Here is a 26,043-nt window from a genome sequence, read left to right on the forward strand (position 1 = left end):
CAGCTGCGCCTGGACCCGGTGCTCTTCAAGGACCAGGTGTCCGTGTTCCGCAAGAAGTACAAGGACCTGGAGAGAGCGTGAACATGGGAGACAGGACTGGAGGCTGGACCAGACGACAGACCCTGGAGGACTGTCTCTGGAGCCACGAGTCTGTGTGTGTGTGTGTGTGTGTGTGTGTGTGTGTGTGTCAGAAATGATGGTTGTCGATCAAAGGAGGTGATTCCACAAAAGGTTCAATGAATAAATAGATTCTAAAATCAACTCAATAGATTCACAAAATCATGGTGTTTGATTTAACATCTACCTGTCTGACCTCACATGTACCTGTCTGACCTCACATCTACCCGTCTGACCTCACATGTACCTGTCTGACCTCACATCTACCCGTCTGACCTCACATGTACCTGTCTGACCTCACATCTACCTGTCTGACCTCACATGTACCTGTCTGACCTCACATCTACCCGTCTGACCTCACATCTACCCGTCTGAACTCACATGTACCTGTCTGACCTCACATCTACCCGTCTGACCTCACATGTACCTGTCTGACCTCACATCTACCCGTCTGACCTCACATGTACCTGTCTGACCTCACATCTACCCGTCTGACCTCACATCTACCTGTCTGACCTCACATCTACCTGTCTGACCTCACATCTACCTGTCTGACCTCACATATACCCGTCTGACCTTCTTTCTAACCTTTTATTGTGAAGTGACCTTGAGTCTCTTGAAAGTTTTAAACCAAATGTTTTATTACATCATGATGAACATCATAAGTGACACGTGCTCCACTGAACTTCAAGTCTTCAGTCGACTCAACAAGTGATGAAAGAGTTTCTTCAACAACATTCAGATCAACACGTTTGTTTCAGGAGCAGATTTCTTCCATCATCACTGTCAGCACTTTAATGATGATTGACAGCAGCAACACACGTGTGTTGGAGGAACACACTCACACACTCAGGTCACACACACACACTGAGGAACCAGAACCAGGAACCTCTGTGAGTCCAAATCCCAGGTACAAAGGTTCAGTGGAGGTGAAGAAGGTGTGGAGGGGTTTCCATTCATCAGAGGAGACACTGAAGAAGTTTAAATATCCAGGTTCAATAAAGTTCATCAACATTCCTACTCTGTGAGAAACTTCTTGACTCTTGATGACAGTTTCTTTCTTATCGTGACAGAATTTATATCCATCATCATCAGAGCAGCTCAGACTCCAGGAATAACGGTTCTGTCCAAACTCAGACTCGTCTTCTTTCCCTCCGTCTCTTCTGAGAGTCAGTGCGATAGAAGCTCCTCCTCTCCACTCCAGCTCCCAGTAACATGGTCCAGTCACAGCTTCTCTGCTCATCACCTGAAGACACCGGTGGAATCTGTCGGGATGGTCCAGATAATCCTGATCCTGCGTCACAAGTTCCACCGTCCTGTTGTCGTTGGACAGTAGGAGGCGCCGGTGTGCTGTGTCCGGGTCCAGTGAGAGTGGACGGAAGTCTGAGAGAAGAAGACACGAGAGGTGATGATGGTGGAAGAACTTTCTCTTCAACACAATCATGGACTCAGTGTCCCAGCAAGCCAGGGAGGGCTGCTCTGTTTGTTGACATCTAGTGGAGATCATCATCAAAGTGAAGTCAACAGTCTTCTGAGACTGGGACCACCTCCAGAGAAGAACCAGGAGGAACATCCCAGAATCATCTTGTCACATTTGATTGACACCAGTGTGTCCATATCAAGTCAGCAGCTAAACTAGCATGTAGCTAACATGATGTTTCTTCATGTTCCTGAAACATCTCTGTGTTCATCTCCACCATCATCCTGGACTTGATGAAGCTCCATCAGCAGATTCAAGTGTAACAACATCTCAACATCACAACTGCTCCACTAGAAGCTGACAGAGTCAAGGAGTTCTCATCCATCAATCAAATCAAACTTACACTTCTTCAGTCCAGATGTTAACCTCTGTGGTCCACAGTGATCCAGCCTGGAGGAGGACACATTGAGAAGATCAGATTCATTTGACTTCAGATGCTAAGTGGACGTTCTTTCATGACTGTGTTGACCACAACAAAGATGGATCTAGAAACACTCGCTCAGTCTCCACTGTCTCCTTGTTCTTCCACTGGTGTCCAGCAGGAGAACATGGAGAAGCTCTGAGAGTTGGATTCATGTGCTCAGTTCAGATGAAGAGTCTGAGCAGCGTCACACACTCACATCTCTCTGCTTCTGATCACATGTTCAGTCTGAAGATCTTTGGAGCTCAGTCAGTGAGTTCTGCTGATCCGTCCATACCTGAGAGTCTCCAGCCTCCAGTCTGGACTCTCCAGTCCAGCAGACAGCAGCTCCAGTCCTGGTCCTCCTGGATGATTGAAGCTCAGGTCCAGCTCTCTCAGATGGGACGGGTTAGATGTCAGAGCTGAGGCCAGAGAAGAACAACCTCCTGCTGAGATCTTACACCCTGACAGACTGTAATGAAGGAGAAACAGTTTCATTAAATCAGAAGAACTGAAGACATGATGTTCTGACCTGAGAGTCTCCAGGTGACAGTGTGGACTCTTCAGTCCAGCAGACAGCAGCTCCACTCCTGGATCCTTCAGGTCGTTTCTACTCAGGTCCAGTTGAGTCAGACTAGAGGACGGAGAGCTGAGGACTGAGGACAGAAGTGAACAACTTCTCTCTGACAGTCGACAGCAGATCAGCCTGTGAAAGAGACGGAAACGTCAACAAGAGACTTTTTCTCTATTTTGACTTGAAAGCCTTGATTGGAGGAAACACTGAACTCTTGACGTTCATAAGATCATCACATGATTGTGTGAACATTTGAAGACTTTGATTTCAATCAGGATCAACTTGATCAACACATGAAATAATGAAGTTTTCATCAGTTCAACACTTGATGTATAAATGATCACATGACTCACTGTTGTGAGAGGATTGATGTGTGTTTGTGTTTAATGTCAGTGTTAGTGTTAGTGTTGTGTAACTCCACTCACACTGGTGTTGTGTAACTCCACTCACACTGGTGTTGTGTAACTCCACTCACACTAGTGTTGTGTAACCACTCACACTGGTGTTGTGTAACTCCACTCACACTGGTGTTGTGTAACTCCACTCACACTGGTGTTGTGTAACTCGAGTCACACTGGTGTTGTGTAACTCGAGTCACACTGGTGTTGTGTAACTCCACTCACACTGGTGTTGTGTAACTCCACTCACACTGGTGTTGTGTAACTCCACTTTGACCTGTTGTGTGACTCATGTTATTTGACTTGTGTTGTGTGAGTACTGTTGTGTGACTCGTGTTGTGTGACTCGTGTAGTGTGACTTGGGTTGTGTGACTCGTGTTGTGGGACTTATGTTGTGTGACTTGTGTTGTGTGAGTACTGTTGTGTGACTCGTGTTGTGTGACTCGTGTAGTGTGACTTGGGGTGTTGTGTGAGTCGCGTTGTGTGACTTTTGTTGTGTGACTCTTGTTGTGTTGTGTGAGTCGTGTTGTGTGACTTGTGTGAGTCGTGTTGTGTGACTTGTGTTGTTTGACTTGTGTCAAGTGAGTTGTGTTGTGTGAGTCTTGTTGGGTGAGTTTTGTGGTGTGACTTTTGTTGTGTGACTTTGTTGTGTGACTTTTGTGGTGTGACTTTTGTTGCGTGACTTTTGTTGTGCGACTTTTGTTGTGTAACTTTTGTGGTGTGACTTTTGAGGTGTGACTTTTGTGGTGTGACTTTTGATGTGTGACTTTTGTTGTGTGCCCTTTGTGGTGTGACTTTTGATGTGTGACTTTTGGTGTGTGCCTTTTGTCGTGTGACTCGTGTCGTGTGACTTGTGTTGTGTGATTCATGTTGTGTGACTTTTGTCGTGTGACTTGTTGTGTTGTGTGAGTCGTGTTGTGTGACTTTTGTTGTGTGACTCTTGTTGTGTTGTGTAAGTCGTGTTGTGTGACTTGTGTGAGTCGTGTTGTGTGACTCGTGTCATGTGAGTTGTGTTGTGTGATTTGTGTTGTGCGACTTGTGTTGTGTGATTTGTGTTTTGTGATTTGTGTTGTGCGACTTGTGTTGTGTGATTTGTGTTTTGTGATTTGTGTTGTGCGACTTGTGTTGTGTGACTTGTGTTTTGTGATTTGTGTTGTGCGACTTGTGTTGTGTGATTTGTGTTTTGTGATTTGTGTTGTGCGACTTGTGTTGTGTGATTTGTGTTTTGTGATTTGTGTTGTGTGACTTGTGTTGTGTGATTTGTGTTTTGTGATTTGTGTTGTGCGACTTGTGTTTTGTGATTTGTGTTGTGCGACTTGTGTTGTGTGATTTGTGTTTTGTGATTTGTGTTGTGCGACTTGTGTTGTGCGACTTGAAATATTATACATGACCTGAAATATTCTTCACCTTCCTGTTGTGTTCATGAAATATCAACTTCTAGAACCAAGTTCATGAGTCGAGGAAAAGTCATTCAAATCCTTCTCAGAGTGAAAAAGGTTTCATGAAGAAACATGAATCCATTCACTGTTTACATCCATGTGTGTGTTTGTGTTTGTTTGAAATGATGTTCTGACCTGAGAGTCTCCAGGTGACAGTGTGGACTCTTCAGTCCAGCAGACAGCAGCTCCACTCCTGGATCCTTCAGTTTGTTGAGACTCAGGTCCAGTTGAGTCAGACTAGAGGACGGAGAGCTGAGGACTGAGGACAGAAGTGAACAACTTCTCTCTGACAGTCGACAGTTTCTCAGCCTGTGAAAGAGACGAGTGTCGTCAACAAGAGGATTGATTTGTGTTTATATGAGAAACAAACACAAGATAACATAAGGAAAAATAAAAAGAGTCACAAAACAAACAACAATGACAAATGAAAATAAAAGGTTGTTACATGTATATTGATCATAATAACACATCATTGATTCTTTTTCTATTCACTTACTTATCTCTGTGTTTTTGTGTGTTTTCTCTCAATTGTTGTGTCTAATTCTTTTCCAGAGTAAAAATATCTTCAATTTAATCAAGACACTGATTCAATCGTGAAGATTCACTTCAGTCAATTTATTCTATTTGTTTTTTTAACCTTCAATTCAATATGAACAGGTTTACAAAGTTATTATTCATAACAGTGTCAGGTGTGAGTGTGAAGGTGTTGCAGGTAATACAAGCTCAAACAATGTGTGTGTGTTTGACAATCAAGGAGTCGACTACTTCCACTATACATGGACTACTATCAACCTTCAGCTAATGCCAACATGACTGACCAAATGACTGATGTAGTTCAACATATGGAGGACAGTGAGCTGAGACTATGGTATCCCATCCAAGGACGACAGCCCCTCCATCAGCCCCACACAACAGCTCAGGAGCCCATGATGGTTCAAGTCACTTCCCAACGGACATTTCTAGATTCTCTCATGTTAGACACGAAACACAAAGAGAACTCAAGGCTCCTCTTGTTTTCCGTGGGGATGTTCAGACAAAGTTGAGTTGGAAGAATGGCTCGAGTTGATGGAAGATTATTTCAAGAAACGTGATGTTCAACTGGAGAGTCGGGTCGAAGAAATTCTCACACATTTAAGGGCTCGAGCTAAAGAGTGAAGTTTGGGATAGAAATGGAGAGATAGATGTTGCACGCCGTCCTCACGCTGTGTATGGTCTCTTGAGGAAACATTTTTCTTCCGAACGATATTCATGGTGCCTTTCGTTCAACTCTCACAGATGAAGACCCGTTTGACTACTGGCTTCGCCTCAATAAAGCTGCTGCAGTCGCCACAGGTTGCTTGTGGGAACAAGGCAAATGTTTGATCACCCAGATCTGGCTCACATTCCGGTCCATCCTTTGGATAAATGGTCAGCCGTGAAGTGCAGGACGAGTTGGATGAATTTCATAGACTAGTTTGAAGACACCAGCCAAACATAGTGAAGAGGTGAACATGGATAGAGTTGAAGTTAACCTACAGCAGCCTGTGAACCACCTGAGAGACAGCAGCCAGTTGATCAAGACTCTTCTACAATGGAGAGGTTGCTGGGGTTGTTGGAAAAGATGCTGCTGCAGAACCAGAGTCAGAACCAAGTTATGGTTCTTTCTCAAAACACAAAATGGATTGTGTTGAGGCAACTGAATATGTATATATAGAATCTGTTTGGACGACAAGCCTTTCAGACTGCAGTACCCCCGTGTCCCCTCTAGTCAATATGAGAAACTGAGGATCGCCAGTCAGTTAAACTAATAGTTATAATTATAGTTAAACTTATATTTATACTTATAATTATAGTTCAACTTATAGTTATACTTATAAGTATAGTTTAACTTATACTTATAGTTATACTTAAACTTATAGTTATACTAATAATTATACTCTCCTTCACTCCTCCAATACTCTACTCATTAAATACTCTACTCCTTCACTCCTCCACTTTTTCAATCCTCTACTCCTTCACTCGTAGTATAACTACACGTACGAGTACTACTACAAATACTAGAACTACTACGAGTACTACAAATACTAGTACTACTAAGAATATTAGTACACGTACTAGTACTACAAGGAGTACTACAAATACTAGTACTACTAGGAGTACTACAATTACTAGTACTACTACGAGTACCACAAATACAATTAATACTACAATTAATACTAGTACTACTAGGAGTACTAGTACTACAAGTACTAGTACTACTACGAGTACTTATACACGTACTAGTACTACTATGAGTACTACACGTACTAGTACTACTATGAGAAGTACAAATACTAGTACTACTACGAGTACTACGATTACTAGTACTAGTACGACGGGTACTAGTACTACTATGAGTACTAGTACTATGAGTACTCATACTACTACGAGTACTTATAGTACTACAAGTACTAGTACTAAGAGTAATTCATAATAATAATAATAATTTAATTGTGTAAATTGTAAAAGTGTGTTATCATAACAAAGTTATCTGAAGACACTTTACAGTTGAAGTAATACTCTAGTGGAGAAAGTAAAAACAGATCAATAATAAAGTACAGTGTGGCTGGAGCAGGAAAAATGTGCTTTTAGAAGAACCTGGAGCAGAAGTAAACAGTTGATGAATGAAAACAAGAGCGTCCAGGTTTACTTGTTGAACAAAGACCAAGATGACACGATTGATCAGGTGAAAGCAATCGTGGATAAACGAACACATGACTTCCTCAACCAGACCCTGCGATGGATCACAGATTCACTGATGCACTGAGACAACAATGTTTTTAGAACCTATGAAGAACTCAAAGACAAAATCAAAAAAACAGGAACCATTGCTTAATACTGTAAAGATATATCAAAAAATAAATGTCATTTGTTTCATGGCTTGATGGTCTAGTGGTATGAACCTCGCTCTTGATGACTGAGGTCCTGGGTTCAAAACCCAGAGGTGACATATGACTTTATATATATGCTTTGTTTATAGTCTGTGGAAAAGTTCTCTTTTATCTCTTCCATTCTTTCTTTTATTCCTCTTTTTCTACCCTTTTCCCCTGTTCATTTCAATGAGGAAACTCTTCAACTCAACTTTCAACTCCTTCCACTGTAACCTACTACTTCTACTACTAATTCCACTACTACTTCTACTACTAATTCCACTACTACTTCTACTACTAATTCCACTACTACTTTTACTACTAATTCCACAACTACTTCCACTACTAATTCCACTACTACTTCTACTACTAATTCCACTACTACTTTTACTACTAATTCCACTACTACTTCCACTACTACTACTTCCACAACTACTTCCACTACTAATTCCACTACTACTAATCCAACTACTTCTTCCACTACCAGTTACACTTCTACTGATTCCACTACTACTACATACGGTACTACCAATTGTGTGAATGCTGCTCAGCATTCACACTGCATTTTCGTCCGGAGATGCGTGTGTGTGTGTGTGTGTGTGTGTGTGTGTGTGTGTGTGTGTGTGTGTGTGTGTGTGTGTGTGTGTGTGTGTGTGTGTGTGTGTGTGTGTGTGTGTGTGTGTGTGTGTGTGTGTGTATGATGTGGCTCTTTGCGGTAACAGAGTAAAAAAATGTGGCTCTTAGGCTCTGACTGGTTGGCCACCCCTGCACTAGACAAACTAAACAAAATTCCTTGACAGCTGAAGAATTATCAGCCGTTTTTGGAGCACAAATCTCCGGTGGAATGAGCCAGAAAGAAGGCACAAAACCTCCTCTTCCTCAACTTGTGGACATCACTCAGTCTGACTCATTAACTAAAAGTGAAATAGCCAGACTGCAAGAACAGGACAACATTCTAAACATGGTCTGCTGAGAAATCTGTCAATCAAAGCGTGGATGTACTTGTTGTGACTGATCATTTCTCAAAAGCTAAGCAGGTATCCCGTCGACTGGGTTCGCACCCTTTTTCCTCATGTTTGGCAGGACACCACGATAACCTGTTGATGTTGTGTTCCAGCATGCTCTCCCTGATTCCACTGTTGTTGACCATCATGACTTTGTGTCTCGGTTGAAGCAGGAGTTAGCCAAAGCTACTCAAATTGGCCAAAATCTACCCGCAGAGCTAGGGGCATGTCTCTTGCTGTTGGTGATCGGGTTCTGCCCTCTTGACAAATGAGCGATTAGTGATAGTGTAAACACATCATTCCTCTATAGACCTAATGCACTGTAGGAGCGAGTGACACTGTACCAAGATGGCCGCCCTGTATACACACCGCTCTAGTGGGCGGCAGCAGTCGATGCGGCGTCCATGTAAATATGTCTATGGCCTCGAGGACTGCGATGAGGTAGGAGGAGGAGATGCTCTGTGAGCATTAGTGTAGAAAAATATGTTAGAAACACCTTTTTCTTTCAATTGTCATATTTTATGTTCTTTGTTTAGTAGCAGTTTTATTGTATATGTTTTTTTAATTGTTTAGCGTTTAACTTATTGTGTGGTGTTTCTAGAGCGAGAGCAACGAGTGTGTGAGCGATCCATCCTCAAACAGTATTTTGATTTATGTGCAGAATCCTACAAATAAAAGACGAGTGATCCACGCGCAGCTTTGACTCTCTGGAGTCTCACCTCTGACTTTCACATGTTCTGAAGCTGAAGACATGATGTTCTGACCTGAGAGTCTCCAGGTGACAGTGTGGACTCTTCAGTCCAGCAGACAGCAGCTCCACTCCTGGATCCTGCAGGTTGTAGTTGTTACTCAGGTCCAGTTGAGTCAGACTAGAGGACGGAGAGCTGAGGACTGAGGACAGAAGTGAACAACTTCTCTCTGACAGGAAACAGTCGATCAGCCTGTGAAAGAGACGAGTGTCGTCAACAAGAGGATTGATTTGTGTTTATATGAGAAACAAACACAAGATAACATAAGGAAAAATAAAAAGAGTCACAAAACAAACAACAATGACAAATGAAAATAAAAGGTTGTTACATGTATATTGATCATAATAACACTGTCATGAGTCTACATGTTCCTCCTTGTGTTTCCGGTTTTATTGTGAAATCCGCTCCCTTCTGTGTCTGTGCTAGTCTTACTTCCTCCTGTCTGAGTAGTGATTGGTCCAGCCGTGTCTTGTTAGTCCCGCCCCCAGCTGCTGCTGATTGCTCCCCTGTGTTCTTAAGCCTCCACTCTCTGTCACGTCCTTGTCTTGTCGTCACCGTTTTCCAGTACCTGTATCCTGGGTTTCTCAGTTCCATCGTGATAAACACATCATTGATTCTTTTTCTATTCACTTACTTATCTCAGAGTTTTTGTGTGTTTTCTCTCAATTGTTGTGTCTAATTCTTTTCCAGAGTAAAAATAGGGTTCAGTTTTAGGACCACTGTTATTTACCCTGTACATGAACAGCCTTGGACAAAATGTCCAGAAAGCATCTTTCCATTTCTATGCGGAAGACACCGAAATTTATTGTTTTGCATCCTCACTTAATAAGGCTTTTGAGTTCATGCAACGTGCTTTTGATCAAGTGCAGGCTCAGCTTTGTCAACTGAAGCTTGTTCTCCATGCTGATAAGACCAAACTTATGGTATTTTCAAATTACAAAAAGATTGAGATAAATCACAATATTTTAACTTCCCAAGGTCCTTCAATTGAGGAGTATTTTCACAAATACTTGGGTTTTATGATTGATGACCACATCTCTTTAAAATTCACATACAAAACCTGGTAAATAAACTGAAACTAAGGTTAGGCTCGACGACGAGTCGAAGCTACCTTCCTGACCGTTCTTGATTCTGGAGATGTGTTGTACATGAATTCATCAGCTCACTGTCTAAAGATGTTGGACACTGTGTAACATGGAGCCTTGAGGTTCATGACAAACTGAAGACCCTTAACCCATCACTGCACACTATACTCAAGAGTTCACTGGCCTTCGCTCTCTTGGCGACGACTTAGTCATTGGCATGTTTGTTTCTACAAGGAGATTATAGGTTATGAATGTTCCTCCAGCTCGTACTGAACTGGGTAAAACAGCTTTTAAGATTTCTGCGCCGTCATCGTGGAAGAAGCTGAAGAAGCAGCACAAGTTTGAGAATCTAGTGACTTTTAACAAATTCAAGGCTGTTGTCAGGAATTTGACGTCGAACTCTATCAGCAAGTGTGAATGTTTTTAGTCAGTAATCTTTTATCTTTTTCTGATATTGTACCAATGGACTTAATACTGTAAGAAATAGTTTTTATGTGTAACTGTTTTGCTGTCCATCCTGTCCAGGTCTCTCTTGTAAAAGAGATTTTAATGTCAATGAGACTAACCTGGATGAATAAAGGATAAATAAATAAAATAATAATACAGAGTTATTCATTCACTGTTTGTGTGTTTGTGTCCACGTCACATGTTCAAGTGTTTGCTCATGAAATTCAAATGAAAAGTTGATGTTATTTCAAAAAGTGACTTTAGAAAATGATGGATTTACAAAACAAGGTGAAAGAAAAACCATGAAGAGAGAAAGAAGGAGTGAGTTGGTGACACAGAGATGAGTTGAAATGAAAGATATGAGCAGGATGTGAGACGACACTGATGAATATTGTGATGAAGAAGAACATGTTTGACTTTTCATACAGTTGCTGATGTGTTCATCACACATGCTCACATCACCATGAACATTACCCTGCATTGAAATCTAGCAACAGAACAAGTGATGACATCACAAGAGTCTCTCAAATGTGTTTGAATGGATCTGAGATCAGTAAATATGTGTCAACATACTGAACAGCACGACCCAGCAGAAGAACAAATCAAGTTCAAGTGTGAGAACCTGCTGAAGACTGAGGTCACTTAGAATCAGCTGCTTCATTGAAGAACTCACTGGAGACTCAACTTTGACTCTCTGGAGTCTCACCTCTGACTTTCACATGTTCTGAAGCTGAAGACATGATGTTCTGACCTGAGAGTCTCCAGGTGACAGTGTGGACTCTTCAGTCCAGCAGACAGCAGCTCCACTCCTGGATCCTTCAGGTTCCAGTTGTGACTCAGGTCCAGTTGAGTCAGACTAGAGGACGGAGAGCTGAGGACTGAGGACAGAAGTGAACAACTTCTCTCTGACAGTCGACACCTGATCAGCCTGTGAAAGAGACGAGTGTCGTCAACAAGAGGATTGATTTGTGTTTATATGAGAAACAAACACAAGATAACATAAGGAAAAATAAAAAGAGTCACAAAACAAACAACAATGACAAATGAAAATAAAAGGTTGTTACATGTATATTGATCATAATAACACATCATTGATTCTTTTTCTATTCACTTACTTATCTCAGTGTTTTTGTGTGTTTTCTCTCAATTGTTGTGTCGAATTCTTTTCCAGAGTAAAAATATCTTCAATTTAATCAAGACACTGATTCAATCGTGAAGATTCACTTCAGTCAATTTATTCTATTTGTTTTTTAACCTTAAATTCAATATGAACAGGTTTACAAAGTTATTATTCATAACAGTGTCAGGTGTGAGTGTGAAGGTGTTGCAGGTAATACAAGCTCAAACAATGTGTGTGTGTTTGTCAATCACACTCCTGCACTCTCTCAACATTGTTGTCTTCATTTGAATGTTTACAGTTAGAAAATTCCAGGTGAATTCTCTCCATCTTTGGATCCAGTGGATCTATGTTGTGACACAGATGGAGTTTCAATCATCCTCCGTCACATTCACCTTCATTTCTTCTCCCATGTTTGCTTCACATGCACTCAATTAGTTTCAACTTTTGAAACATTTGTCAAGTTTGGAGACTATTTTTGAAGGAGGTTGTTTCTGAATGTTATTTTCTGTTCTATTAACACTGGTTAAACTTTTCATTTTCTTCATTTATGTTCAGTTTTCACGCTGGATTTTGGGGACAATCCTAAAATAAACCCTGTCTGTGCCTGAGGGAGAAACATACAGTTGTTCATTCCCTGTTTGTGTGTTTGTGTCCACGACACATGTTCAAGTGTTTGCTCATGAAATTCAAATCTAAGTTGATGTTGTTTCAAAAAGTGACTTTAGAAAATGATGGATTTACAAAACAATGTGAAAGAAAAACCATGAAGAGAGAAAGGAAGTTGGAGTTTCTCAGCCTGAATAAAATGAAGAAGGAAATCAAACATTCATGGTTCATATCAGAGATGTTTCAATGATCCACTTACAGAACTTCATTTGAAGCTTGAACCACCGGCAGAAGCCTCTCAAGAACCTCCTCTGAGGTAGAGTATTTCTTCAGGTCAAACACTTTCAGATGTTCCTCTGAGGACAGTAAGATGAAGGCCAGGCTGGACCATTGAGCAGGAGACAGTTCATCTGTGAGGAGACGTCCTGATCTCAGCTGCTGTTGGACCTCCTCCACCAGAGAAGTGTCCTTCACTTCATTCAGACAGTGGAACAGGTTGATGATTCTCTCTGGAGACACATTCTCACTGATCTTCTTCTTGATGAGCTTTGCTGTGTCCTGATTGGTCCAAGAGCTTCTTCCTGTTTGTTTCAATAAACCTATCAGGAGACTCTGGCTGGTCTGCAGAGAAAGACCCAGAAGGAAGCGCAGGAACAAGTCCAGATGTCCATTTGGACTTTCTACAGCTTCATTGATGGTTCTCTGGTAGAAACTTTCGATTGGAAGTTTGTTTCTAAACATTCTTGACAGTCTGGATGGTTGTTGTGAATCAAGCAAGTTGACTCCAGACTTGATGAAGTTCTGGTGAACATGAAGAGCAGCCAGAAACTCCTGAAGACTCAGGTGGATGAAGCAGAACATCTGGTCCTGGTAGAGTCCTCTCTCCTCTCTGAAGATCTGAGTGAAGACTCCTGAGTGAAGTGAAGCAGCTGTGATGTTGATGTCACACTCTGTCAGGTCTGATTCATAGAAGACCAAGTTTCCTTTCTTCAGATGCTCAAAAGCCAGTTTTCCCAGAGACTCCATCATCTCCCTGCTCTCAGGATCCCAAACTGTGTCTGTCCCAGCTGCTCCATGGTACTTCATCTTCATGACTTTGGACAGAACCACCAGGAAGCGGATGTACATCTCAGTCAGGGTGTTGGGCAGCTGTCCTGTCTCTCCAGTCTTCAACATGTCCTCCAGAACTGTGGCAGTGATCCAGCAGAAGATCGGGATGTGACACATGATGTAGATGCTTCGTGAGGTCTTGATGTGAGAGATGATGCTGCTGGTCTGCTCCTCATCACTGGACCTCTTCCTGAAGTACTCCTCCTTCTGGAGGTCAGTGAACCCTCTGACCTCTGTCACCATGTCCACACACTCAGGACGGATCTGATTGGCTGCTGCAGGTCGTGTGGTGATCCAGAGACGAGCTGAGGGAAGAAGATTCCCTCTGATGAGGTTTGTCAGCAGGACGTCTACTGAGGTGGACTCTGTAGCTGCTGTCAGGACCCGACTGTTGATGAAGTCCAGAGGGAGTCGACACTCGTCCAGACCGTCAAAGATGAACAGAACCTGGAGTCCTTCAAAACTGATGAGATCTTTGGTTTCAGGAAAGAAAAGATGAACAAGTTCCATCAAACTCAACTTCTTCTCTTTCAGCAGGTTCAGCTCTCTGAAGGTGAAAGGAAACATGAGGTGGAAGTTCTGGTGGGCTTTGTCTTCAGCCCAGTCCAGAGTGACCTTCCGTGTCAGGAGGGTCTTCCCAATGCCAGCCACGCCCTTCGTCAGCAGGCTTCTGATTGGTGGGTCTCTCTCAGGTGAGGCTTTAAAGAGGTCTTCTGTTCTGATGGTAGTTTCTGGTCTGGTCTGGTTCCTGGTGGCTGCTTCGATCTGTCGGACCTCGTGCTCCTGGTTGACCTGGTCTGTGCCCCCCTCAGTGATGTAGAGCTCCGTGTAGATCTGATTCAGAGGAGCAGAGTTTCCTGCTTTAGCGACCCCCTCAGACACACTGTGGAACTTCTTCTTCAGGCTCCTCTTCAGTTGTCTTTGACGCTTTCCAGCACGACTTCCTGGAGTAAAGAAGGCACATGAAGCTCAAGATTCTAGAAGATCAATCTTCTCATCAGCTGCAGGAACTTCCATCACAAATTTACTTCAAGACGTCATATTCAGCAGGTTGAAGGTTCAAATCCTCTTACTTCCCCACAGGCGACCAGCAAGCTCCTCCTGCTTCATGCTCCTCAGGAGGTTCAGGATGATCTCCAGGAAAGCTTCTCTGCTGCTCCTCATCTGCTCCTCTTCACACTTCGACTCCTCCTCTTCCTCATCATCCAGGTGTTTCTGCTCACCTGGTCTGAGAAACTTCTTCACTCTCTCCAGTTCCTCCTTCACCAGGGTCATGACCTTCTCCTCCAGCAGCTGAAACACACACAGACACATGTGACTAGAGGTAGGTCTGAACTTTCTTCACGAGCAGGACGTGATATTACGTCTCTTATTGACGTCATAGAAGGAAAAATTCAATTTAAATCTCATCTTCTCTCCAGAACCAAACAAGAGTCTCAGCCACACCAGACCTTCTGGTTCATGTAGGAACAGCTCAAGTGTGAAGCTGACAGATGCAGGTGTCTAGTACTCAGAGCTTCATGAAGCAGCAGAAGCAGCTGCTGTAGTTCGCAGGTGAGGCTGAAGAACGTACCTGAATCGTGGACTCCACATCTGTCTGATGCTGCTGGACACACTGGAGAACATCTGAGACCTGCTGATCCTCTCTGTGAAGAACATCAGGTAGTCGATAAGTTCTACTTCTACAATGTCACCAATGATCTGATCAAGACTTCATGGCTTCAGTTTGTTGCTTCTTCTCTTGGATGTTGACTTTCTTTCACGACTGTCTGCAGCACTTTTGACTAACAGTTCATGAGCAGTTGGTATCAGTGGAGAAAAGAGAGAAGAAAACCTCACCTGTCTCCTGAAGACTCTTGTCCACCTTTGAAATTAATAAGATGTGCCATTGATGCTTCACTCTTCAGAGACTCACAGTTGAGTTCAGACTCTTCTTGTTTCTCCTGGTAGATCCTGAAAGAGACACAACTCTGATCAACACTTCTGTCGTTCACCATCTGACCAGTAGATGTCATGTTGCTCCTGTTGTCTCTCACCTCTGATGCTTCTGTTCACCTCTGAAGTTAATCAATCTTCCTTTAGATCTGTCACTCTTCAGAGACTCACAGCTGGGAGCAGGTCCAGGTCCAGGTCCAGTACCAGGTCCAGGTCCAGGTCCAGGTCCAGGTCCAGCAGATGTACGTAGCTTCGATCTGAACACACACAAGTTTCAGTGAGAAGAAGATTCCAGTATGTGTTGGTGTGACAGAGACGTGATCTTCTCACCTCTGAGCTCTGGTCTGACTGTCATGGTCTTCACCCAGAGGAGGTTTAGAGGCAGGATCTTCCTCCTCTGTGTCCACACCTGCACACAAACACAACAGCATCATCACTCGTCATCATTGTGTTGTTGATACTATAATAAAACCTCATCAGTACAAACAACATGTTGTTGCTCAACCACACATTCATGTGTTCACTCTCTGATACTGACTGATGTAACAACTTGTTCAGTAACAAGCCTGAGAGGATCATTGAATCTTATTATCTCCTCACTGGCTTGTCGGATCACAATATGACTCATGTTGCAAGGAAGTTGACAAAAAACAGGTTTACTTACCAGCAAGAGATAATTAAACATTCCTATGGAATAAGGAAACGGGACATGAATGCATTTAAGGAAGAAATAAGCCAAACTGATTGGAGTGATGTTCTACTCACAGATGATATAGAGGCCTCTTGTGAATCATTGTTAGGTGCCATAAATAGAATTAAAGAAAAATACACCAAAACGTTCAGAAATGGACACCCCAAGGTCAACCTGCCTTGGTTTAATGACAACTTGTGAAAACAGCACTAAATCAATTAATGATGGACAAGTTTTTACTTCGTAACAAATTAGTGAATGAACCAAAGAAGGCAAAGGCCAACTTTTTTATGGACATTATCAAAGAAGGAAAGGGAATAGACTGATGTGGAGGAACATTAATGAATTTACAAAGAGAGAGCCGGATCAGGTAACTGGACATATGAATAGTGAGGTGAATACATGAATCACCTCACTCTTGATTCGATTATTCACCTCATTCTTAATTTATGTATTCACCTCAATTTTTATTCATTTATTCACCTCACTCTTGATTCATGTTTTCACCTCATTCTTGATTCATGTTTTCACCTCACTCTTGATTTATTTATTCACCTCACTCTCGTATCATGTATTCACCTCACTCTTGATTAATTTATTTACTGCAGTCTAAATCCATGTATTCACCTCGTTCTTGATTAATCAATTCACCTCAGTCTTGATCCATGTATTCACGTCAGTCTTGATCCATGTATTCACGTCAGTCTTGATTCATGTGTTCACCTAAGTCTTGATTCATGTATTCACCTCACTCTTGATGCATGTATTCAATTCACTCTCGATTAATTTATTCAACTCAGTCTTGATTAATTTATTCACTTAACTCTTGATTCATTTATTCACCTCACTCTTGATTAATTTATTCACCCCAGTCTTGATTCATGTATTCACCTCACTATTCATTTATGTATTCACCTCACTCTTGATTCATGTATTCGCCTAACTCTTGATTTATGTATTCACCTCACTTTCGATTCATTTTTTCACCTTAGTCTTGATCCATTTATTCACCTCACTCTTGATTCATGTATTCACCTCACTCTCATTTCATGTATTTACCTCACTCTTGATTCATGTATTCACCTCACTCTTGATTCGATTATTCACCTCATTCTTAATTTATGTATTCACCTCAATTTTTATTCATTTATTCACCTCACTCTTGATTCATGTTTTCACCTCATTCTTGATTCATGTTTTCACCTCACTCTTGATTTATTTATTCACCTCACTCTCGTATCATGTATTCACCTCACTCTTGATTAATTTATTTACTGCAGTCTAAATCCATGTATTCACCTCGTTCTTGATTAATCAATTCACCTCAGTCTTGATCCATGTATTCACGTCAGTCTTGATCCATGTATTCACGTCAGTCTTGATTCATGTGTTCACCTAAGTCTTGATTCATGTAATTACCTCACTCTTGATCCATGTATTAAATTCACTCTCAATTCATTTATTCAACTCAGTCTTGATTAATTTATTCACCTAACTCTTGATTAATTTATTCACCCCAGTCTTGATTCATGTATTCACCTCACTATTCATTTATGTATTCACCTCACTCTTGATTCATGTATTCGCCTAACTCTTGATTTATGTATTCACCTCACTTTCGATTCATTTTTTCACCTTAGTCTTGATCCATTTATTCACCTCACTCTTGATTCATGTATTCACCTCACTCTCATTTCATGTATTTACCTCACTCTTGATTCATGTATTCACCTCACTCTTGATTCGATTATTCACCTCATTCTTAATTTATGTATTCACCTCAATTTTTATTCATTTATTCACCTCACTCTTGATTCATGTTTTCACCTCATTCTTGATTCATGTTTTCACCTCACTCTTGATTTATTTATTCACCTCACTCTCGTATCATGTATTCACCTCACTCTGGATTAATTTATTTACACTAAATCCATGTATTCACCTCGTTCTTGATTAATCAATTCACCTCAGTCTTGATCCATGTATTCACGTCAGTCTTAATCCATGTATTCACGTCAGTCTTGATTCATGTGTTCACCTAAGTCTTGATTCATGTATTTACCTCACTCTTGATCCATGTATTAAATTCACTCTCGATTAATTTATTCAACTCAGTCTTGATTAATTTATTCACCTAACTCTTGATTAATTTATTCACCTCACTCTTGATTCATTTATTCACCCCAGTCTTGATTCATGTATTCACCTCACTATTCATTTATGTATTCACCTCACTCTTGATTCATGTATTCGCCTAACTCTTGATTTATATATTCACCTCACATTCGATTCATTTTTTCACCTTAGTCTTGATCCATGTATTCACCTCACTCTTGATTCATGTATTCACCTCAGTCTTGATTAATTTATTGACCTCACATACTCACTCTTGGTTAATCTATTCACCTAACTCTTTATTAATTTATTCACCTCACAAACTCACTCTTGACTCATGCATTCACACTCTGGCTGGGGAACATGGCAGCATGAAAAAAGTCACTGACCTGTGAGCAGCTTTCTGCTCTGAAGACTTGTGTCCATGTTTGTAGGTGAAACTTCCAGGTGAGCTGAGCTGCTTGTGATCCAGACTCAGGGAAACACTGATCAACCGTCAGTGAGGAGGTGTGTCCTGTCAGAGACATCAGTGCAACATAGTGTGTTGTTGACTCACACTTTTATAACATAGTTCAACAACAAAAGATGTGCCACGAGGATAAAGACGTTTGACAAGTTCAGTCACAATCTTGATCTAGAAGAAGGAATGCAGTCTTGTTCACCTGTCGCTGCCACACCTGTCGCTGCCACACCTGTCGCTGCCACACCTGTCGCTGCCACACCTGTCGCTGCCACACCTGTCGCAAACACAGCTTTATCTCTTTCACTTGTTTATTATCCAGTTTCATCTAGTTTTGTACTTTTCATCCAAACAAGTCTTGGTTCTGATCCGGGTGGTAGTATATCACCATTATACGTTGACTGAGTTGGTAGTCGGCCATCTTGTTCGTGTTTATGGCGGTGGTTGGACGTTAACCCCGTAGTTGTAACGGCTCAGGAATAAGTGCTACCCAGGCCCCTTTCCAAGTTTGGCGAGCCAAGCTTAGAGGTCAATCACCGTATCGATCCACGAGCCTGTCGAACTGGGAGGTGGAGGCCCGGTCCAGGGGGCAAAAATATCCACCATTGCGTACACCCGGGCACAGTCAGACCTCTGGTCTCTGGAGGAGTTCCTGGCCTGTGGGTTCTCGCACAATGACCTACACTTGGAAGGTCCGATCATAAACTGGTCCACCTTCAGTCACAGTACACTCCTCTGGTGCAGAGACAGACTGTGACCACTAGGAAAATCAGAAAGTGGACGCCAGCTGTGGAGGACGCCATCAGAGACTGCTTTGACACCACAGACTGGGATGTGCTGCTGAAGTCTCAAGAGGACATCAAGGGTCAGAAACACTATATAAGGGATTATATATTTAGATTTCTGCTAAGACGTTGTCGCCCCTGCTAAGACTGTCCGCTGTTACCCTAATAATAAATTAATTTAACGCCGTTGGTAACAAAGGAGGTCAAGGACGTCCTTAACAGAGAGAAGGCGGCTTTCAGGAGCAGGGACAGAGGGGCCATGAGGTCAGCAAAGCAGGAGGTGAAGCGATGGTGGGGAAAGTACCAACGCTGTAGAAGACTTCCTGTATAGTTCCAGTCCCGAAAAAGATCCGGCCGAGCGAGCTGAATGATTACAGACCGGTGGCGCTGATGAAGACACTGGAGCGGCTGGTCCTCAAACATCTCAGGCCACATGTCCAGCACGCACAAGCCCCCCGGTGTAGAAGATGCCATCCTTCACCTCCTGCATCGGACCTACTCCCACATGGATAAAGGAAGTGGCTCAGTGAGGATCCTGATCCTGGACTTTTCTAGTGCCTTTAACACCACCCAGCCCACTCTGCTGCAGGACAAACTGTCTAAGATGCATGTGGACCCTGGTCTGGTCACCTGGATCTCGGACTATCTCACTGATCCACCACAGTATGTCAGGCTGGAGGACATCACTTCTGACACTGTGGTGTGCAGTACAGGAGCACCTCAGGGGACAGTACTGGCCCCTCTCCTCTCCACCATCTACACTTCAGACTTCTGCTACAACTCTGAGCTGAGTCTCGTCCAGAAGTATGCTGACGACACTGCCATTGTTGGATGCATCAGGGACAACAGCAAGGACGAGTACAGAAGTCTGATACATGACTTTGTGGACTGGAGTGAGAGGAACCGCTTGCAGCTGAACACCTCAAAGACCAAGGAGCTGGACTTTGGGAGGTCCAGGACAAAGCCATGTCCAGTGACAGTAAACTGACACAGACCATGTGTATAAGAAAGTTCAGAGTAGACTGTACTTTCTGAGGAGGCTCTGTTCATTTAAAATCTGCAGGAAACTGCTCTGCATGTTCTACCAGCCTGTGGTAGCCAGTGTTTTGTTCTGAGGTGTGTTGGGTTGGGAACAGAAGTGTCAACAGGTTGGACAGGTTGATCAGGAGGGCTGGCTCTGTGGTTAAAGCTAGACTCACTAGTAAACTCCTGTGCATCATGTTCTATTTGTAGTTTTACGACTAATTCTACTTTCTAAGTAGAAGAACATTTCTCCGATCCTTAAAACTCTTCACTGGCTTCCAGTTTCTTTCAGGATCAACTTTAAAATTCTGGTTCTTACTTTCAGAGCTATTCATGGTCAGGCTCCTCCTTACATCACTGATCTGATCCAGCCTTACACCCCAGCTCGGTCTCTGAGGTCTGTGGATCAGAATCTACTTATGGTTCCACGCACACGGCTCAGGACCAGAGGAGAGAAATCTTTTCAGGCTGTTGCTCCTAAGCTTTGGAACAATCTTCCTCTCTCTTTGCGCTTGATGGAGTCTACTGACTCCTTTAAGAAACATCTTAAGACGTTTCTATTTGTTCAGGCTTTTCCTTGAATTTCTCGAACTCCTGTGTTGTTCTCAGTATTATCTTGATCTTTGAAGTATGTACTGTTTTGAGTATTGTTTTGATTGTTAAAGCGCTTTGTGACCCTGGTCTCGAAAAGCGCTATATAAATAAATATTACTTACTTACTTACTTACTTACTTTTACTACTCATTCTACTACGCCTTTTACTATTTATACTACTTATACATTTACTACAAATTCTACTTGTACTTTTGCTACTAATTATACTACTGCTTTTACTACTTATACTTACCCTACTTTAAATAAATAATAAATAAATAATATAATATAATATAATAATAAAAAATTAAATAAAGAGATGTTTGGAAATGTCTGTCAATGGTACAAGAACAAAAATTCACAAAGGGTCCAAAATCACATTAATAGGACGACAAAGAAAAAATTAAGCATACCAAAAGTTCAAAATTAAATAAATAATACCTGACCTACATTATAACTACAGTTAGACATTTCTCTAAAACTTCCATACACCATACCACCTCTGAGTTCAAGCCCAAACAAAACAATCTTTTTACTTTTTTTTTCATTTTTCTCAATTTTATTTTTTATTTTTGTTAAAAAATATTTTCTTTTCACAATTAAATTCTTTTTCTTCTCCCTTTGTGTGATTTGTTTCTTCTCTGTCAACTCTTTCATCCCTTTCATTGCATACTTTCAGTCGTGATGCAAATATTTGTATTCTTTTTTTATCTGGTTTTAGACACACCCCTGTCATTGGCCCGGATGTAGAGAATTGACCAACATGATGTTCTGAACTCCATTCCACGAACCATATGGTCTTTACCAAATGTTTGGTTAATGGTAGGAAAGGGGGTGATAAGGGTGAAACACATCAATCTGTGTATCAGTGACTCTATTGCCAGGAACCCTATGGACACCCTGGGACCATCTTAGATGAGTTGGATGACATTCAAGGTCGTACAACAACCTTGGCCTTGATAAACATCGACGGTTTCCCCACATTGACCAAAGGGGGATTTGTATGTAAGTAAGTTAGTAAGTAATATTTGTGTAGCGCTTTTCCTTCATGTTTGATGTTGCTTCCACTAAAACACCAAAGTAAATTATGATAATTATAATATTATCCATGTAATTTTAATAGTTTCCTTTGGACTAAGAGTCAAAGGTGGTGCTCCATTATTCCAGGTATATTCTTAAAATATTACATTGTAATTTCATTCTGCAGCTTCACTTTGATCAAACATCTTTTGTTGACTTAAAGCATAGTTTTCTTTGTTATATTATAAAAAAATATTAAATAATCATTATTCATTTCTTTTTCTGAATAGTGTAAAATAGCAGATTAAAATATTCATTATAAAATGATCTATGTTTTCTTAATTAATACTGATTATTAATTTGGTGAATAAAAACATATGAATAACTTTAATAAGTAAATACTGTGTGTTAATTTATGATCAATATTGATGGTTAATGTAACTGATGTGAACATCTCAACATGGTCACTGAGGGCCGCCACATGGTCGAACCAGCTGAATCGGGCGTACGCCACCTTGCGGGAATTCTGAACGTTGCACTGCTCTTTTCAGTGTTGATACATATGGACTTTGAAAGGTGAAGAGTTTTACGGATCGAAGAAATGGGAGTTCTTCGACGAGAGCGAATCAGAGTTTTGTTTGAACTGCAGGTGAGACAGATCCTTCTTGTTCAGACACCAACATAAACTCGAGTAATAAATAATAGACTCTTATAACCTGAGTTTTCTGGGATGTTATTGAACGTCGACATCATTCCTGCAGATCATCATCATCTGGAACAGTGAGAAAGCTCCGCCCAGTCGGAGCAAGTGGCCGCCCATGCCGGTTCCTCTCACGGTGACGGACGGCAGACGGAAGGTAAGAATCTCGTCCTCTCTGTGACAGGTGTGTCGCTCATGTCCCGTCCTGACTTGTTTGTGTCGCAGGCCTTCAGTTGGTTTCTACCTCACGTTGCCATAGAAAAGGAAGCTGTGCTGAGCCTGGACGAGGACACGGTTCTGCTGACCAGTGAGGTTTGTGGACACGATGGCGAGAAGGAGGAGCTTCAGGATTGACTCTTGTCGTTCAGGTCAACTTCGCCTTCCTGGTGTGGAGGAGCTTCCCCGAGAGGATCGTGGGTTACCCGCCCAGGAGCCACTTCTGGGACCCCCTTCTACCACAGGTGACCACCTGAAGAACTTCTTCCATCTGAGGCCGACGTGGAGCTGTTGTTCGTCCAGAAAAGTCTCAATAGTCTCCGTTACAGACGCTCGACATGTGCTGCTGTCAGCTCGACCTCCATCAGAGCCACAGAGTTCAAAAAAGGCTGAAAGTAAAGTCGCTCCAGCTCAACGTGTGGTTCTCTCTTCACCATGTCGAGGGTGAACATCTCCTGAATCCAGGGTTCCATCATCTGAGCTCTAGTCCATCATCACGTCATACTCTGACATGAATGAAGCTCATCACGGCAGGAATAAGATCCACGACTGACACATCAAGCGTTTTATAAACTGTTCAAACACTTAAACATCATCATTAAGAGAAGAATCTCAAGAATAAACCATGATTTCACAGATAATTAAACAGAAAAACATAAATAAAATAAAAATAAATAAAAATAATGACACAAACTGTTTACTAACATTAAAAAGTCAATCAAACACATCGGTTGCACAATGAGAAAAATATATTAAAAGAAAGTGGATTTTGATCAAAAACAATATAATTAATACAAAAAAGTTTTTTCAAAACAAAATATTTAGTTCAAGAAAAAATGCATTTAAAGATTTTTCCTTTATTTGAACCGTTTTCTTCTATTGAATCATCTTTTTTTTAGTTTAAGCCTTAATATCGTAAAACATTAATTCTTTATTCCTAAAGTTTCTATAATAAAAATATATCTTTTTAAGTTCAAAAGGTTGGAAGTAGTTTTGTATCGATTGCTTTTATGGTTTACTGAATAATAAAGAAACAAATGTTCAGACGTTAAAGGTTGAACTTCTGATGTGACACGACAAGAAGTCTGTGAGTCTGAAGCGACCTCTAGTGTTCGCTCTGAGAACAGCAGTTTCATAGGACTGTGGTAACATGTTTCAAACTCTGGATATGTTCGCAGGTACTACCACTACCTGTTCACTCATTACCTGCCCCAGTCCTTGAGAACTCTGGTGGACCGCTCGTGCAACTGCGAGGACATCCTCATGAACTTCCTGGTCTCTGCTGCGACGCACCTGCCGCCAATCAAAGTGGTCCAGAGGAAGCAGTCCCAGGAGCTCCCGGGTCCACAGGTGGGCGCTCCTCTTCCTGAGATCCTGCCGATGCTCTTAGTCTCACCACCTTCTCTTGACTCAGTGTGTATGTGTGTGTGTGTGTGTGTGTGTGTGTGTGCGTGTGCGTGTGCGTGTGCGTGTGTGTGCGTGTGTGTGCTTGAGTGCGTGTCTGCTGTGTCGGGATGGTTGCAGAGCAAAGAAGGTGATTCCACAAAAGGTCAGATAAATAAATAGATTCTAAAATGCAACTCTAGTGTAGTGAAGTCCTTCATGTTTGATTTTGCTTCCACTAAAACACCAAAGTCCTCGTTTTACGACTTTTGAATGCAGTCCCTCCCCCATCTATCTTCTGCTATCTAAAGGCCGGACATTAGCCACACATGGCCGGAGAACCAGAATGACCTCAGAGAACCACAAGCTGTCTTTCAGAAGATTAAATGTCATCTTCTTGTTCAATAACATATTTTCATACATCATACATCTCAATATTGTGTTTTCATAAGAAGTAATGTTTGACATCATACTGATCCTTAGAAAGAGCTGGAAAGTTAGGATAAGTTAGCATTATGTGTGAGCCTCAGATCTTTCAATAACATCAAATAAAAGAAGTTTTAAAGTCAAGACCCAAGAGCACCCCAACGTCAGCGCTTCCAGCCGCCACGCCGTCTGCACCGTGGTCCCTGCCAAGTCACTCCAAAACGCAACTGGATCCAGGGCCTCGGCTTCTTGAGCCTGCTGCTGCTCATCTTCCTCCTCCTTCTCACCTTAACCTCCTCGTCATCATCACTCCTTCCTCTCTCCTCTCGACGACGTAAGAAACTGTAACATTGTCACTCATGCATTGGTTGATGTGTTTGGATTTTTCAAATTGATCCGAGGTCGCAAGATTAGCTTAAGATAAGTTGTAAAGCTTTCCCAGAAGTTGACCATTATCAAAGCCTTCAAGTCCGTTACGTTCTGAGTAATTATTATTGTTCCTTCCATGATATCAAAGTAAGCATCATCGTTCCATTCCATTGTTCTTAACTGTTCTTCCTCTTCTCTTTGTTTCTGTCAATAAATACTATAAAAAGTACGTCAGTTGCCTTTAAAACTTTTCATATTCTTGTATAATCAATTTAGAAGCCTCTTACTCAGTAAAGAACATTAATCACGACAACAAGTAGTGACTTCAGTAAATGAGATTGATTTAAACTAGTGTTTCATAATTATTATTAAGGCCACTTAATTAATTATTATCACGTAAATGTAGTTTCCTTTGGACTAAGACTCAAAGGTGGTGCTCCATTATTCCAAGTATATTCTTAAAATATTACATTGTAATATTTGTAATAACCAGAGGGCTGGTCGTTCTGTTAAAATGTAACCCTATATTTACTACACTTCAATACTATCAATACTACACAGTTCTCGCTTAAGTTATTTCTAGAATTAACCTGACAGTTTTCCAGTAAAAAACATACCACTCACAGAGCAACATTGAGACTAAATGAAGATTCTGGGAAGTCAAAGTCAAAGACTTTAGAGATACAGGTCTACCATCAGGGGAGAGCAGTCGAATATCAACGAGCGAGACGTCTCCCTGAAGGTCAGAGGTCACAGACAGCAAGGGTAGGACATCTTCACTACACAAACGCTTATGACCACCTGTTCAATGTTTCAGAAGCTTTTTTTACATTTTTTAAAACTTTTACAACAAACTATTGAAGAGTAAATGATGTAACCTGTTGTTTTTTTTGTTTTTTTTAGTTGCAA

General features: G+C 41.6%; 2 protein-coding genes across 2 annotated transcripts; both read right to left on the reverse strand.

The window, feature by feature from the left end:
• Positions 1-784: 784 nt before the first annotated feature.
• LOC148064543 (protein NLRC3-like) lies at positions 785-14,880 on the reverse strand. Its single transcript, XM_087809707.1, has 8 exons — positions 14,869-14,880; positions 14,491-14,710; positions 12,567-14,361; positions 9,065-9,241; positions 2,530-2,703; positions 2,296-2,469; positions 1,941-1,987; positions 785-1,500 (listed from the first exon to the last, which is right to left on the reverse strand). Exons 1-8 carry the CDS (start codon positions 14,878-14,880, stop codon positions 959-961), a joined length of 3,141 nt encoding a protein of 1,046 aa, XP_087665833.1. The 3' UTR covers positions 785-958.
• Positions 14,881-15,252: 372 nt separating this feature from the next.
• On the reverse strand, positions 15,253-18,622 carry LOC148064544 (uncharacterized). The gene is made up of 4 exons (XM_087809708.1): positions 18,548-18,622; positions 15,683-15,761; positions 15,454-15,609; positions 15,253-15,370 (listed from the first exon to the last, which is right to left on the reverse strand). The coding sequence occupies exons 1-4, from the start codon at positions 18,582-18,584 to the stop codon at positions 15,253-15,255; spliced, it is 390 nt and encodes a 129-aa protein (XP_087665834.1). The 5' UTR covers positions 18,585-18,622.
• Between the last annotated feature and the right edge of the window lie 7,421 nt (positions 18,623-26,043).

Source organism: Callionymus lyra, chromosome 15, assembly GCF_982586985.1.
Source record: "Callionymus lyra chromosome 15, fCalLyr1.hap1.1, whole genome shotgun sequence".
NCBI classification, from domain to species: Eukaryota; Metazoa; Chordata; class Actinopteri; order Syngnathiformes; family Callionymidae; genus Callionymus; species Callionymus lyra.